This window comes from Crotalus tigris, unplaced genomic scaffold (genome assembly GCF_016545835.1).
Source record: "Crotalus tigris isolate CLP2741 ecotype Arizona unplaced genomic scaffold, ASM1654583v1 scf7180000018420.1175843, whole genome shotgun sequence".
NCBI classification, from domain to species: Eukaryota; Metazoa; Chordata; class Lepidosauria; order Squamata; family Viperidae; genus Crotalus; species Crotalus tigris.
This window is the reverse complement of record NW_024096994.1, coordinates 815684-831631: the sequence shown is the minus strand read 5'-3', so window position 1 is coordinate 831631 and position 15948 is coordinate 815684. Positions and strand designations below refer to the sequence as shown.

Below are 15948 nucleotides of genomic sequence, written 5' to 3'. Positions count from 1 at the left end.
GGTACAGAAGCAAAGGGTACTGTAAATTGGCCACTCTAAATATGACAACTCCAATCCCATCAGTACATGGTGTCCAACCAAAGAGAGTTTATGATCTATTAGAACTGAAATGAATACACTTGTTTCACTCAGGAAGAATCAAGAAAGTTTGGATTGATATCACAGAATCAGTAAGAGGAAGAGAAACGTTAAATGCAAAGTCAAAAGGCATTATTATGTACTTAATAAGTGCAGCAAAAAAAGGGTGTTATCTGTGTTTAGAAACCTCAACATGACAATTATATTAGTCACTGAAGCTTTGGCACATGAATTGTCTGTCTTCTTTATGGGAGGAGGAAAGGAAAAGAGAAAGTGGTACCCACCCTGATCGGCTTGGCCTTGGATGGAACAGCTTCTAGTATATAATGGAATAGAATATATTTCTATTTTTCTTTTTACATATATCTTTCCAATATATACTGTACTGGAATAGAATATAAGTCTCTCTCTCTCTCTCTCTCTCTCTCTCTCTCTCTCTCTCTCTCTCTCTCTCTCTCTCTCTCTCTCTCTCTATATATATATATATATTATATATATATATATATATATATAGATATATAGGTCTTTGGTTGTTCGGGTTTTCTCCCGCGTAAAATTGGAAGTGTCTTGGCCAAGACACTTCCAATTTTACGCGGGAGAAAACCCGAACAACCAAAGACCTATATACAAATACCCGCGAAAACCTCAGAAAACATATATATATATATATATATATACATACATACACTGGAATAGAATATAAGTATATATATATATATATATATATATATTATATATATATATATATATATATATATATATATATATATATATATATCTTTCCAACATATACTGGAATGGAATAGCCTCCAGTGTGTAGTGGAATAGTATATATGTCTATTTTTCTTTATATGTATCTTTCCAACATATACTGGAATGGAATGGCCTCTAGTATACAGTATACTGCAAAGAAAACATCAGTCTGTGAAATGAGCAGAGTGTCTGCCTACCGTAGCTAGAGTCGCAAAATCAGATCCTTACCTGTCCGGCACCTATCCCCATCCCCGTTCTACCTCAGTAAACCTTCCCAACTTTCAGGGGGATTAGTTTTCCCGAAGGATTAGCTGACCACAGAAACATCTTTCTTCGGCAGGAATGTTTTCTCTGCCCGCTGCATCGAAACCCAAAGAGGTATTAGGGAAAGAGGAAAAGGGGGGTGAGTAGGAATGGGAAGAAGAAAGGCCCGCCCTCCCTTCTTCCCTTCTGTCCAAATCCAGGGAAGCTGCTGAGAGCCACCGCGGCAAGCAAGCAGGCAGCGCGAGCAGCAAGGAAGGCGCCCGACCTGGCTTACCTGCCGCCGAAGCCGCCTCGCTCTGTTTCCACCGCGGGGATTCCGCCGCGCTGGGGAAGCCCCTCAGTAACACCCGCTCCAACGCCCGCATGTTCTCGTATGCGACGCCTGGAAAGGGGGCGGCTGGGGAGGGGAGGAGGAGAGAAAACGCCTGCTTTTCCCTACGCGAGGCAAAAACCCATGTGCGGATAGCGGCTGCTGGGAGCCGCCATTCCACGCCGCGCTAAGCTCCCTGGGAGAAGGAGGCACCTGCGTAGCAATCCCGAGCGGACACACAGTCCTGGCGGAAGAGCTTTCAGGGCCGGCTTGCGAGCTTGGCACCACTTTTGGCGGACTGGCTCGGGCGTGTTTCCTCCGAAAGAAAGGCCGCCTGACCTCCCGGGGACTATGGACTCCCAGGAAGCGGGGCGCCCTGCTCTGGAGCAGCGTTGTCTCTTTAAGACCGGCGATTCGTGCCCTGCGGTGCTATTTCTCTTTCAGATCGCGCTTGACAGGGTATTCTGCTTGGGGTATTTGCGTCCCCCTAAGGAATACATTGGAGCTTGTTTCCGCTGCATTGAGGGCCAGCCTCTCTTGTTTGTTGAGAAACGGTTGTCGTTCTAAAAATATAGCTAAAATCAGCAGCTGTAACGTAATACTGTATAATCTATCCCAAGTGCTCTGCTGTATTGTTTTTCTAACAGAAATATGTGATACCCAAAAGTATCAGCTACTGATAACTCAGTAGTACAGTATGTCTGAATGTGTACAATTACGGGAACTGTCTTCAGTTCAAGAGAAGGGCTCCAGTGGGTTTGTTTAATAAATGTATATATATGCCAGCCATCATACTGTCCAGTGACTCTTGCTAATATCAGTGGGAAAGTCCTCCCATACACACAAAACCTGAAGCAACTGAGTTATATTTTATGCTTAAGGGAATGAAATGTGTTCACCTATTCTGGATTATTTTTCTCAAGCCTCTCAATGAGACCCAGTTTGGTCCAGTGATTAAGGCATCAAGACTAGGAAACAGGAGACGGTGAGTTCCCCTTTACCTATGAAAGCCAGTTACTCTCTCTCAGCCCAACCCACCTCATGGCTGTTGTGAGATAAATGGGAGGAGAAAGGAGTATAGTATTTATAAAAATAATAAAGGTGGGATAAAAATAAATAATGGAATTATAACATGTAAGATTTGGAAGGGATCATGGAGATCATTTGTTCCAATTACTGCCCAGTGAGAAATTATTGCTACACTATCCTCTTACAGGTGAGTATCCAACCTCTGTTTAAGCACCAAAATAAAAATAAAAATCGATCTCTTCCCTTCTCTTTCATTATTGAACAGCGCTTACCATTAACTTTTTTTCTGAGGTCCAGCCAAAACCTACCTTCTTGTTCTTTAAGCTCATTATTTCTTATCTTCTGGAACAACTCTGAACAATTCTGCCCCATCCTCTATATGTTAGCCTTTTAGATTCTTCAGAAGTGATCATATCTCCCCATAGTCTCCTCCTTTTCAGACTAAACACACCCTATATACCTTCAACTATTCCTCAATTTTTGTTTGTTTGTTTCAGGACCCTTATCACATTGACTGCTGGATATACTGTCATTTGTCAATGTCCTTCCTAAACAAAACTGGACACAATATCCTGAATGCAATCTAACATTGAATAGAGGGGAATTATAATTTCTGGTCTTGACATACTTTTGTTGATGCAATCAAAGATTTAAATTTGCATTGTCAGTAGCTGCACTACGTTTTTGGCTCATGATCCACTAAGGCACCAGATTGTTTTCACATGTACTGCTGCCCAGTGCAATTCCTCTGACCCCAATCTTTTGATTTTAATTTTCTTACCAAAATGTAAATATCCTCCTGAATCTTGATAATGTTCTCTGTGGTTATTTGCCAGCATCTTCCTCTCTTTCTCTGATCTGTAGAGTTGATAATCATATTTTCTAACCCTCATCCAAACAATTTATGAATGTTGAACAGCATATGTCCTTGAAAGAAGTCTTATTTGATGCTACTCTTCACCTTGACATGAAGTTGTACGCACACTGGGCACAATGCCCTTAATGGTAGCATAATGCAGCCCACTTTTTATTGTCTTCTTTACTAAGATCTCATGGGAGACTTTGTTGAATATTTTGCTGAAAACAAGGGTATGCTGTGTCACGCTAGTCTACTGCATTCTGATGGTCAGTTAAATATTCATTCTGTTATAAGAGTTCATATTAGTTTGCCATAATTTATTTTTGATACTGGCTCTTGCCAGGCATTACATTCTTTTTTTAATACTCAAAAATGGACTGCTTAATAATTTGCTTTAAGACAAGTGATAGTAAAATGAAGCTAACCAGCTTGAATTACCTGGATTTGGGGGTTTCCTCCCGTTTTTGAAAATAGAAGTATTTGCTTTTTTCAGTCAACTGGCCATATATTTACGATTTCTCAGAGATCACAGATGAAAGAATTAATTCTGAACAAAAATTTTCATATTGTGGCTGCTTAAATTAAATTTCTTATGATTTATTAGTCTTTTTTATCTTGGATATACAGTTTGAAATCAATTATAATGAGAAATGTAATCAGTCTGCTTGGCTGCTAGGCACTCATGAATCAGTTTACTACCATAATATAGATGGCAGATCTACTCTTGGAAGCTGAGGGAAAATGGGGAGGGGGTCTTGCAGATGCTGAAAAGCAGCTACTGGTGATAAGAAATTAGGAAAACAGAACTGTCTGAATGCAGCATGGGGCCTGTTTTAATTCCGAACCTTGTTCATTGTTTTCAGTGTTGAACCCTATTCAAATGCCTGTCTGATCTGCTTCTGCAGTTGTATGTACATCTTGTTTTTTGCCTCAGGCAGGAAAATTCAGCCAGCCCTCAACAGGAGTTGGTATTTGGAAAGGCTATAACATTCCATCTCCTGTCTTTGGAGATAGCATAAAAAAAGCATGATTATTCCCTACCCCGACTCCCTCCTCTCCCACTCCATTACCAAAGGAATCAGAGCATCTGTTATATGTGGCGGGTGGAAACATTATCGTTGCAAGAGCTATAGCACTGGATATTAGAAACCACCTTAAAGCTTTACACTACAGCTTGAGCCAACTGAAATCAGTTAATTTAAATCAGATGAATGCAGCATCGAATTGTGGCTTTTTTCTATGTAGCAATTTTAGCACACATAACACAACCTTCCAATACAGAGGCATCTGCAGTGTCCGATGTTTTCATCAAAGTGACAAAAGCAGTGTTGGGCCACTGCTCCACCTCTTTTGGTACATATGTTATGGCTGGTAGAATGTAGTCCAGATTCTAGGAGGGAGGAAGTGCATCCCAGAGGGGCAAAAGACAGTGAAATTGTGTGAGAGAAAAAGAGTCAAGACATCTCCTCCCTAGAAGTTCTCGGAGTATAAGTTTAATGATGTGAGTAATCTATTTTACTTTGGCAAGATTTCTGTCTATAGGTGAGGAACAATAAAGAGAGCTGCTTAGAAGAACCTCAGCATGTCTTTCTTGGTTGGTTTGTTTTTTAGAGCCTGGCAATGACATGCTTACAAAAAGAATTGTGATGATGCGATGAAGCTATAATCATTTGATCCCACCTCTCCAAATATCTCTGCTTCCAGAGTCCTGCATATCTCTTACTTTCAGAAAAACATGAAAGAGCCTTAATGTCATCCCATCAGATGCCAGTCTCACAAAAATGGAACTTGGAAGGATTTGACCCTCTTCAGTCTGGCAGATGAATATAGGAGAAAATGGTCTCTTTTAGATAACCAGATCCAGAGCTATGCAGGACCTTAAAATTTAATCAGCACCTTGAATTATACATAGAAGCCAACTGGCAACCAGTGCAGTTCCTGAAGCAGCCAGGTCATTCTGTTATATTCCCATCACTGCCAGACTACTTCTGTACCAGCTGTAGCTTCCACATGTTCCTCAAGGCAGCAACATATAGAGTACAATAATCCAATTGGGAGTAATGTGTAATGGTTAGCAGCTACCAAAAGATGTACTTACACTTACTCACCAAGCAGGAGCTATGAGTCTGGATATGCCCCTAAATTATTAACCATTCATAAATGAGGGAATAGACCTCCATTCAGAATCCAAAATGGTATTTCTCTGGAGTTGTTTGGCCCACAAACACAGCCACTCTGTCTTGAAAGGTTTGTCTGAATCTGTTCTTTCCCATCTAGACCTTGACAGTTTCCTGGCACTGGACCAGCACTTCTAGCACATCACAAGTTTGACCTGGGACTAATACTGATGGTACTGAATCCTATACTGATGAATTACCTTCCCTAGCAGTTTCATGTATTTATTAAGAGAAGTGGAGATAGGACAGATGTCTGAAATATTTCACAAAGTAAAAGTCTCCAGGTGGATCCTCATTCCCATAGCCTACTGTAGCTGTCCTTTCAGGAAACAGGAGAACCTGCAAGACAAAATCTATCCCCACCACCTAGATCCCTAGAAACTTACCATGGTTGATGACATTGCAAGCCACTGAAAAATCAAGGAGAATAAGAAGAGTTGCAGGGTCCCACTTACAGTCTCTCTATTGGTCATATGCAAATGTAATGGATGCAGTTTCTATGCTATACACTTTCCTGAAACCTGACAACCATGGGTTCAAATAATCTACTTCCTCTCTGGAATTGGAGAACCACTGCCCTCTCTACAATCTTTCTTAGAGAAGAAAATTGGAAGCAGATCTAAAGGTATTCAAAAATCAAAGAAAGCTTCTTGAATCGGAAACATGACACCATCTTTTTTATGGGAGAGAGGAACACTGACTCAAAAAGCATTCATTATTGATCAAGTCTAACCTGTTCGCACCTTACAGGAGAGGCAGAAATCCAAATAGAAAAACTGTAGAGCTGACACCTCAGAGGCTTCATTGATACTGTCCAGCTGGAATCAAACTCCTCTTGCATCTGAGCATTTTATCCACCAAATTGCTGTGAAAATTCATTCCAACAGCTTTCAGATGGTCTTAGCAATCATGTTTCTCTTGAACAGAAGACCTGCTGGGCAACATTCAATAGATGAAATAACAGCAGCAAACATACATTTTTTGCTGCTTGAATTGTCCTATATAGGCTTGAATATGTGCTCTTACCAGTGTCTGCCCAAACTCTCAATCAGTTTTCCTCCAGCAATACTTCTGCTGCTTCATCTCCATAGGTTCTTTGGTAAACTAAGAAGCTGCAATGGATCTGTGCGGGGGTGAAGCTGCTTTTGTGCAATCTAGTCAGTGCTCCAGACACCCCCTTATTCCAGAGTTTCAACCAAATTGCAGTTCCAGATGGTATTAAAAGGCCAAGCAAATGGAATCATGCTTTTGCAAGCCAGTCTCCAGTGATTTCAATGGCACAGAGAGCCTCTACCATAAAGCCTGATTATGGAACTTGTAATCCATAGCTAGCCCCATATTGGCAACTGCCAACCTAAACCTTCCACAACCAGTCCAATACCCTTTTGGGAAGTCCCATTTGCTTTCATTATTGGTAAATTCAGACATCCCAGGCAAATAAATTTCCAGAATGGTGACCTTTAATTCAAGGGCACCCAGATCTTCCCCACCAGGAGGTATCAAGCCCTCCTGATTCAATTCAAGATGCAGCACCACATTATTCTATAGGCAATCAGGCCATCGGTAGCCTTTGGAGATCCACTGCTATGCTCCTCACTTTGTGCATTGCCATTATTATCTGGTAAATGGATCAGTGCTCCATTCCAAATGTTGTCCAGGGTTCCAACTATTCTTTGGATTCTCCATGAGATCCCATCCCGGCATCACTTCTTTGTGCTTAATTAAAAAAAACTCAAAATAACCAAGAATAAAGAATAAATTAATTAAATAACATCTAATTTGTTCATTTAAGAACCAGAATTAAGAACAGAATTAACCAAATTAAGAACAGAATTAACAGATGATGTTTAGCACAAATGTGGACTTTAAACAATAACATAATAATAATAAAATAATGCAGACCATTACTTGATTATTCAAAAGACTACAAACAATAACAAGTGAAATTCAGTAACAAATTCATTACATTCAATGTAACCATATCAAATCTGAAAGACTGGAAAAAATAAAAAAGCTTCACTTGGCACCAAAGAAAGAACAAAAAGATCTTATAACATACTGTGAATGAGGATGTACCACCTGCAGAGTTCCATTTGGATGAGAATACTAGAAAATCTAATGTAGAAAATCTCTAAGAAAAAGCATTTGGTGATAATCCAATGAAATGATAGGCAAATTTAACAGAAAACAACTTACAGTCATTAGTCCAACTCTGAGCCATATTAGCCGAACAGTGAGATAGGGAGGACTATAAAACCAGATGAACCTTAGATTATGTAGGTAGATCTTTAGAAACTGTACAGTACATTATCATTATACTTAGTAGAGAGTTGGGTCTAGATGTTTACATTTAATATGTATCTTCCTCCTATCTTGTGGTCTTTAAATCTACTTAGATTTCTTGTTAGACCTGGCAAGTTTATTAGCTAATTAGTTGACTATGAATCTAATGGGTTACAATATATCTGACGAGATTTTGACTAGGAGAGTTATCAAAGCTTGGAAGGTGTCACCCCACATCCTTCCCAACTAAAGAATGGAAACTGATGTCAAGCAAATGCAAAGAAATACATAATAATACAGTAATAGTAATAAAATTGTGACAGATAAAATTGCAAAGGAATAACAACAGTAAAAAAATTGTGACAGATAAAGGAGAAAGAGACAAGGATTAAAAGAGAAATTAAACTCTTTTGCAATGCTCAGTCTCTCTTTATGTAAAGAAACCCATCCCATCTCATTCAAAAGGCATGTGTGCTTGCTGTTTGCTTGAAATTTTCTGTCAATATTTTAGATGCACCAGGAAAATGAATAAAACAAAACAATGATTATATGGATCACAAAATCAGTCAATCAATCATTGAGCCATTGTAACCCATCTTATCTAGCATCTCAGATTTATTATAATCTTATTTTCATAAAAAAAATAAAATAAAATCAGTGAGCAGGATGACTTCTGAAACATTTCATGATAAAATGACCAATAAGCTTATCATAAAAAGCCGGGCCTTTGGCAGAAAATACAGTACTGTTGTTCGAAGCTTTTAGTCCCAAGGCAGTTTCACTGAACATTAGAACAGAGCTCCCAAACCTTTTGGGCACCAGGGACCAGTTCCGTGGAGAGAGGTTTTTCCATGGACTGGAGACTACATGCTTTTGTGTGCTGCCTGCATCCCACAGATGGGGCTTTGCTTGTCTGTGCAGACCGGTTGCTGGATGCCGCGGCCGGGTATCAGTCCACGAACCTCTGAATTACAATGCAGCTTTTGTTCATATTAAAAATAAGATTTCCAGAAGAAACACAGGGTACCTCCCCCCAATGGTTACCAAGTAATCTTGAACTAAGAACATTGTGTCTTGACGGAAAAATGATGACACTGAAGCAAAAAGTCCACATTCCTAGGCCCAAGCAAAATTAAACATTGAGCTTTGTTAAAATCACAGTGAATTTTTTTTAAGAGATAACAGTACATAATTTATCCATGAAAGCAATATACTCTTGTCTTCTCAACAAAACTTCAAAAACAATTTAGGTGAGTGGGGGAAATAAAGTTCTCTAGCTCAGTAATAAAACAGCAACCAATTTTACTAAGCTCCAAATGTCCCTTTTGATTCAGCTTTCCTCATTTCCCAAGGACCCAGTTTTCACAAAGGTCTGTCTTAGAAGAGTCTGTGACCTCTGTTGTGTTCCACCCCTTCCCCTCTCCCCCCCATGAATATATGGCTCATTAGTCAATGATACCAGACAGCCAACCTTGAGATGCTCTCATTTAATACAAAGTCATCTCCCTATCAACAGGAGTAGGCCCTTGACATCTTCCTGTCTTCTTTAGTCTGTCAAAAAGGACAAATAAAGATTGATTGATGTAAGTTGGCGGAATGTCAACAAAGCTGGCTTTTTTCCAGGGACAGTAATTTCTGACCTTCATTCCCATCTAGAGTTTTTGACAGAAAATTGCAGATGCACGACAATAGGACAATTCTGATTAAGGCACAGGAATTCACTGAGACCTGGAATACGGGGAGAAAATAAGTCAGTGTTCAGAAGACAGAAGACCGCTTTCACACTGCCCAGACACAATTTCAGCCCCAATTACTAATGTCTTGATTTGAGAGATAGAATGTGTGCATGGTGTCACTGAAGCAGGGATAGAGGAAAGAGAAAAGTAATTCTAGTCTTAGTTTCTGATCCTAATATAACAATAGAGTATAATAATAGAGTTAATTCAACAGCCATGCTTAATGTATTTGCTTCGGCTTTTCTTTTCCAGTCTTCCTCAGTCAATGTGGCTAATTGTGCTGCACTTTTCTGAAAGTAATTAAAATGGATCAGCAAATCTGAATACATAAACATCTCTTTTTCCTACACCAAAGTGTATTTCCTCTTTGCATTTTTCACTCATACTGCTTGGCAGATTAAAAAAAAAACACTAACTAGGCAAGGACTTAAATATTCTTGATAGCCAGATGCTCTTTCATTTTGCATGCAGAGAGCTTCCAAGTCTTGTCAACTTGACAAATGAACTTAGTACTAAATGTGTCCTTCGCTTACTTTAACAACAGTTTGTTCCAGTACTCCAAAATATGTGCTCCTTTGATGCACTGAGTCTAAGAGATCTGCTATCAAAAAAGGTTGTACATTTATTCATTGAGTGTATACTATATTGTTGTGTTTCTTGCTATCGGAAATTGTTAAAACAATAGCCATAAATCAAGACATTGCTGTTGTAGCTTTTCTTTTACTGCTACTTGCACCCACAGTTTCAGGAACTAGTTTTAGATTACAAATAGATTTAAAACTGGTAATATTGTTTAAAATCTCTTTCCAAGCTTCTCTTTCCCACACCTAGTAATTTATTATACAATGGTTGCCAGCTTCATAGGTCCCAATTCTTTCTGAAGTAGCATGGCCAAAAATAGTGGAAGATCCAAAATGCAGTATTCCAGATACCACAAAGTAGACATCATATCGTTGCCTATGTATGTACGATAAGGAAACAATTGCAATGTATTTGCTATGTTAGGACAGGGCAAAAAAATAAATGCAGCTGTATGTATGTAACTTGCCAGGCATACATTTTACAGAAATAATATAGAACCTTTCTCCAAATATGAGTCAGGGTGCACATGTTTATTAAAGTATAAATTGTAATTTGTGGTTGTTGGTTTTGATCCAGACTTTGTGATAGATAGAAAATAATGTGTAGCTTAAGGGGATGAGACAAAGGAAGAGTCATTAAAACAAACTGTATCTTAACAAAGTATGAACCCAGCCATGCTGTAATACTATATGTCTTCAAATAAATTAATCTTTTGTTTCATAATAATAACAATGATAAGAGGCAAGATATGTTACTGCACCCCTAAACATGTTTAGTAGGAATTATACTTATTGAATCCCACTTAGTCAACTGTGGCCGATTCCCAAAAGATAAGTAGATTAGAATTTGAATGAGAAATCACAAGGAAATCCCAAGTTGTAGAATAGTTGAAGAATAAATCAGAAAAAGCAATAGCAATTTAATTTTCTATTACTTTTTTTAAAAAAACACCCTAAGACAAGTGTGTCCATACTGAATTGAGCTATCCTGAATGAGACAATATTTTAGGCAAATTTCAAATATGAACAATGTACTATATAACATTGAATTTTCCTTAGAACAAACCGCATTTGCTTATAAAAATGTTAAACCAGCATAGATAGTTTAAATCAATCCACACATCTTAAAGTTGCCAAGTTTGAAAAACAATGGATTAAACAATTTCTTTAGTTGACCAAGTAATGGACAATCCATTGTTCTGTTCTAATTATATGTACTTATTAATGGACCCTGAGCTGCTTTCTTTTAACTGAATGCACTTAATTTCCAATTGTTTTGAATACTTACCTTCAGAATGTACACAGATTGCTAGCTAAGGGTATATGAACAATTGTTACTCATCCCTAAAATATAACTCAGACCACAATGCTTAGCATGGCTTTTATATTATTTAGAAAATTCATATGCCCTGTATTTCTGTTTTGTTATGGTCAGTTGTGACATTGGCAATTGTAAACTGTATTGCTTCAGGTTGGGAAAATTGCATCTAGCTACATGCAGGAACATCAGGGGGAAAAAGAGAGGAAAATAGTCAATGATCTCATTGACCTAGCACATTTGGTCATGTACAATCTATATTTTGGGATTGCTTATGAAAGCAGATGAATAAAACTGCTATAAAGTTGTTAGCCACTATCAGGAAACATAATCAGCATATTATTTAAAACATTAAATAAAATAATTTTGTTACAACTATACTCACTTTTTAAGGAAGTAGGTAGGGAAAAATCCTTTAGGACCAAATATGAACTACAATGTATCTGTGCCAAGGGACAAACTAGAAGGACGCCATTTCATCCCTAAGAAACAAGTCTCTTGACAGACAGTAAAAGTTATCTTCACAGTCAATATTGCTAACAATAATACATACTACTGCATTGCTTTGTGTTCCAGAGCACATCTCTCTCTTATTCATCATTTTTTCATAAGGCTAGCAAAAGCAAAATATTTTCTAAAAAATCAGAGCAGAATATGCAATTTCTTTTGCAATTAGTGGAGGATAGCAATAGCAATAGCACATAGATTTATATATCTCTTCATAGTGCTTTACAGCCCTCTCTAAGTGGTTTACAGAGTCAACGTATGGCCCCCAACAATCTGGGTCCTTATTTTACCCACCTTGGAAGGATGGAAGGCTGAGTCAACCTTCAGCTGGTGAGAATTGAACTGCCGAACTGCTGGCAGTCGGCAGTCAGCAGAAATAACCTGCAGTACTGGACTTTAACCACTGCACCACCACAGCTCTATCTAAGGTTGTCAGTGAAAAATAATAACTACACAATATGTTGTTTCCAATCTCAGAGGCGCTATACCGCCTCATCCTGCCTGTGGTCTTTTAATTGGCCATAATTAGAAGAGAATGTTAGAATATACTGTACATACCTCTTGGTCGATCCAGCTTAACTCACATGTGTTTTATGTTGGCGAATCTCCTTAAGATTTCAGTTTTCAAAACAGCGAGGAGTTTCAGAAAGCAATTTTCATCTGAGGTCAGTTTCCTTTGGAACAAAAGCATTGCTTTTCTATGACACTTCAGTTCTCCATCCTGATGTTCTACCAAAAATGTTGTCCACAAAGGATAATCAGTAATATTCACAAGATGCTAAGTGGGGAAATCTGTTGTATTCTTTGACCTGCCGAGTTCTAAAGTTTTTTACAATGGAGTTTTCTTTGTAGAAAAGTAGGTAGATCAGAAGGGAAAAAAGAGAGAGAGAAGGAAGAGAACAGCTGTATTGGATTACAAAGATTGATAACATATACATATCCTGAATCCATTTCCTAGTACCAAGAAGTTTCTTTACATTTGCATCTTCAATTATTATATTTCTTTCCATAATTGTATTAATGTATGCTATGTAAGATTAGTGTTATATTGGTCAATGATGGCAAAAAATTGGGAGGAATCTGATGGCACCTTTTTGAACTAATAAACTTCATTAAAATGCGTAAGTGTATTTTTGATGGTAGAAGTTATCACCATATTCCTTCTGATTTAGGTATGCTGTAACTGAAACCAAGCTGAGCTAAGGCTGGAAAAGATCAGATCACATGAGTTAAAGAGCCCTCTAATTTCTTATTATATCAACACACACAAAAATATCTCATATCCAATCTTTTTTCATACATTAGAGACAAAGCAATATTTTCTGACTCATTCATTTATCTGGCCTCTCAGTGTGTACATTAGTCGTGTCCCAAAACCTGTATCCCTCATTCTTTCCATCCAAGGCTGCACTGATCTAATTTCTCTAGCTCAGTAATGGCAAACTTTTTTTGGCTAAGCGACTCAAAAATTCAAAAAATGCCTAACCTGACTCTGCCAAAAGAGAAACAATTCTCTATCCCCCCTCCCCTCATCTAGGCCACCCTGGACTGCAGCACTCGGGGCAGAATTGAGAGTGAGTCCTAGCATCACTGCTACTACTTAAAAAGGACACGTTCCCCAAGGCAAGCGAGTGAATTGCCCCTGTGGCCCAGGGCTCCCCAGGATTTGCTGCTCACCACTTACCTTCAGGAAGTGTTCGCTTTCTCTTGACAGTCCCCTGCGGTCTATCTGAGGCTGCTCCAGGTCACAAAGGGTCTTTCTTTGTTCTTGAAGTGGCTTTGGAGAATACTCTTCTTCAACCTCTGCAACTTTTGAAAACTGGCTGTGCATGCTACACAATAAATGGGGTGTGCTCTCATGCAGCCGATGGAGCCTCCAAAAATCGTGTAAGAGAAGGGCATGCTTTCAAGAATAGTTGTTGGGTGTATGTAAATGCTGGTGTGTAACCCAAAAGTCTGTGGTATGTCACCATTGACATGCATGTCATAGATTCGCCATCACTGATTTGGTTTATATCATTTATACTTTTTTCACGGGACACAATTAATTGAAGGCTTTTTCTTTCAGTTCCTAGTTCATGAGCAGTTAATTTAAAGGCAGAAAATGTGCTGAATATTATTAGCTATAGTTAGGATTTGAGAATTATTTGAACAGAAGGCCATCTCTAGTTGCAGCTGAAATTAAAATATAATTAAAAAGAGATTGGCTCTTTGGGATGTATGAGAGAATGGCTTGACTCGTGCAAAAAGGACCAAAGATTAATCCTTTGATACCTTCACAAATAGTTAATATAATTTCTGTAACCCTGGTGGAATTCCAAACATTTGTACCCTGCGTGGACTTAAGAAGAGTAGAATTAAACTAATTTTAAATAAAGCTGATGCTTTATTTGTTGTCATATATACTTTGCAGCTATAATGAACCATATGTCCTGACAAAACAAACTTTATACTGGCATGGCTTCTTCTAAAAGTCACTATTGTTCAAAAAACTCTTTCTGAAGTTACTAAAATAGAGGTTACTTCTCTGATTTCGAGAGAATCCATATATTTCAGAGAAATTTCTAGAAAGTATAGGGCTATGGGGTCCTATCATTTTTATTTTCAAATAATGAACACGTGCCCTATAGCATCCTTGACATTCTTGGAATATCTTTATGGTGTGTGTGTGATTTTCTATGCCGTCCTTTCTCCAGAAAATTAGGACATCTTACATGGAGACCTTTAATTTATCTTCACCTCCCCATTACAATAAGGGATGACCTGCCTAAAGGGACCTAATGCATTTCTTGATTGAAAATGGACTTGAGGCTGGATATTGCCTGTCCTTAAACCCTTTAAGCATTTCATCAAACTGGCTCTCTAGATATGCCTGGAGATTGGCACTTATGCCTGCCTTCTGTGAAAACCATCTCCATCTTTATTATATCTATATTAACTGTCTTCTTTTTCCCTCTTGATGTATTTTCTTTTCTTGTAATTTTTATCTAAAAGCCCTACAGGCTTGCTATGGAGTTGGGTGGCCTAAAATGGAAATATCTATAAAATTGAATTGGCAGGGAGCTAGCAGTGCCAAAACAACTATGTTGTAGATCAAGAATTCAAGAAAGATTAAGTACCAGGACATAATGGCTTTTAATTGGAATCAGTGCTGTTAAATTGTATCTTTGGAAGATTTTCAACATAGGGAAATCTGGAAGACTTTATATGAGGGAGGTCTGCTGAAAGGTCAAAACGAGTCTAAATGACGGCTATGATTACATGATTGGAACCACCTCCCTTTTTACATATGTTGTAAAAGAGCTTTGGTTGTGTAGTCATGACTGCCATCTTTTTTTTAACATGTTCCTGAAATGGGAAAAAATATTTGGTACACACTGAAATTATAAAGTGGCATATCTAATCACCTTTGTAGATATTTCTCTTATGCAGTTAATTCATTTACTGACTTGATAGGGTGTCTTTTTCTTAATCTTTCTCTAAAATTTTTTTTATCCTATCTTCAGTAACTGCTGTTTGCAATTTTACCATTCCTCTCCCTGTTCAATAACAACAACAAAAAAAAAAAAAAAGGAAAGGAAAAAGTGAGTATGTGAAAAACTCTTGCACAATTCATCTTTGCTAAGATAAAAGGGCTTCATTCTTTCTGTTTGTCTTGCCTTATCTGCCTTGGAAGCCTGCTTCTCTTACAGCATCTCCCTGAATTCTTTCTAGCTTGCTTGCACATGTCTCTGCAGTAGCTGCTAATGTGCCATTTTTTTTCTTCCAGAGTACCTTTATCGTTTCAATGCATTTGACTAGAAAACATCAACGATTAGAGAGGAGAAAAAAAAATCTTAATGCAAATATTAAAGAGGAACACATTCAGTTCGTAATACATTGTAGGTGCTGTGGACTCTTTCATTCAACAGCGGGCTGTTTGCTTTAGCATAATTTGGTAGCTTAGAGTGCTGGAGGAAATGGGAACGTGGCTTTGGGTCAATTTTCAAGGCCTGTCACTTTTTGTCACCATCAAGAGAAACAAAAAGGCAAGAATGGACTGGGATAGTATTG

General features: G+C 38.2%; 1 protein-coding gene across 2 annotated transcripts in view; it reads right to left on the bottom strand.

Moving 5' to 3' along the window:
* Positions 1–2193, bottom strand: part of TTC27 (tetratricopeptide repeat domain 27) — an 89888-nt gene extending 87695 nt beyond the window's left edge. Inside the window, exon 1 of one of the 2 annotated variants that reach the window (XR_005557784.1) lies at positions 1370–2193. Coding sequence is in view for 1 of the 2 variants with exons in the window: in XM_039352346.1 (XP_039208280.1) it covers positions 1370–1460 (91 nt within the window). In the remaining variant the exon portion in view is untranslated. The remainder of the gene's footprint in view (positions 1–1369) is intronic. The other variant, XM_039352346.1, reaches the window with a different exon arrangement.
* Positions 2194–15948: the final 13755 nt, after the last annotated feature.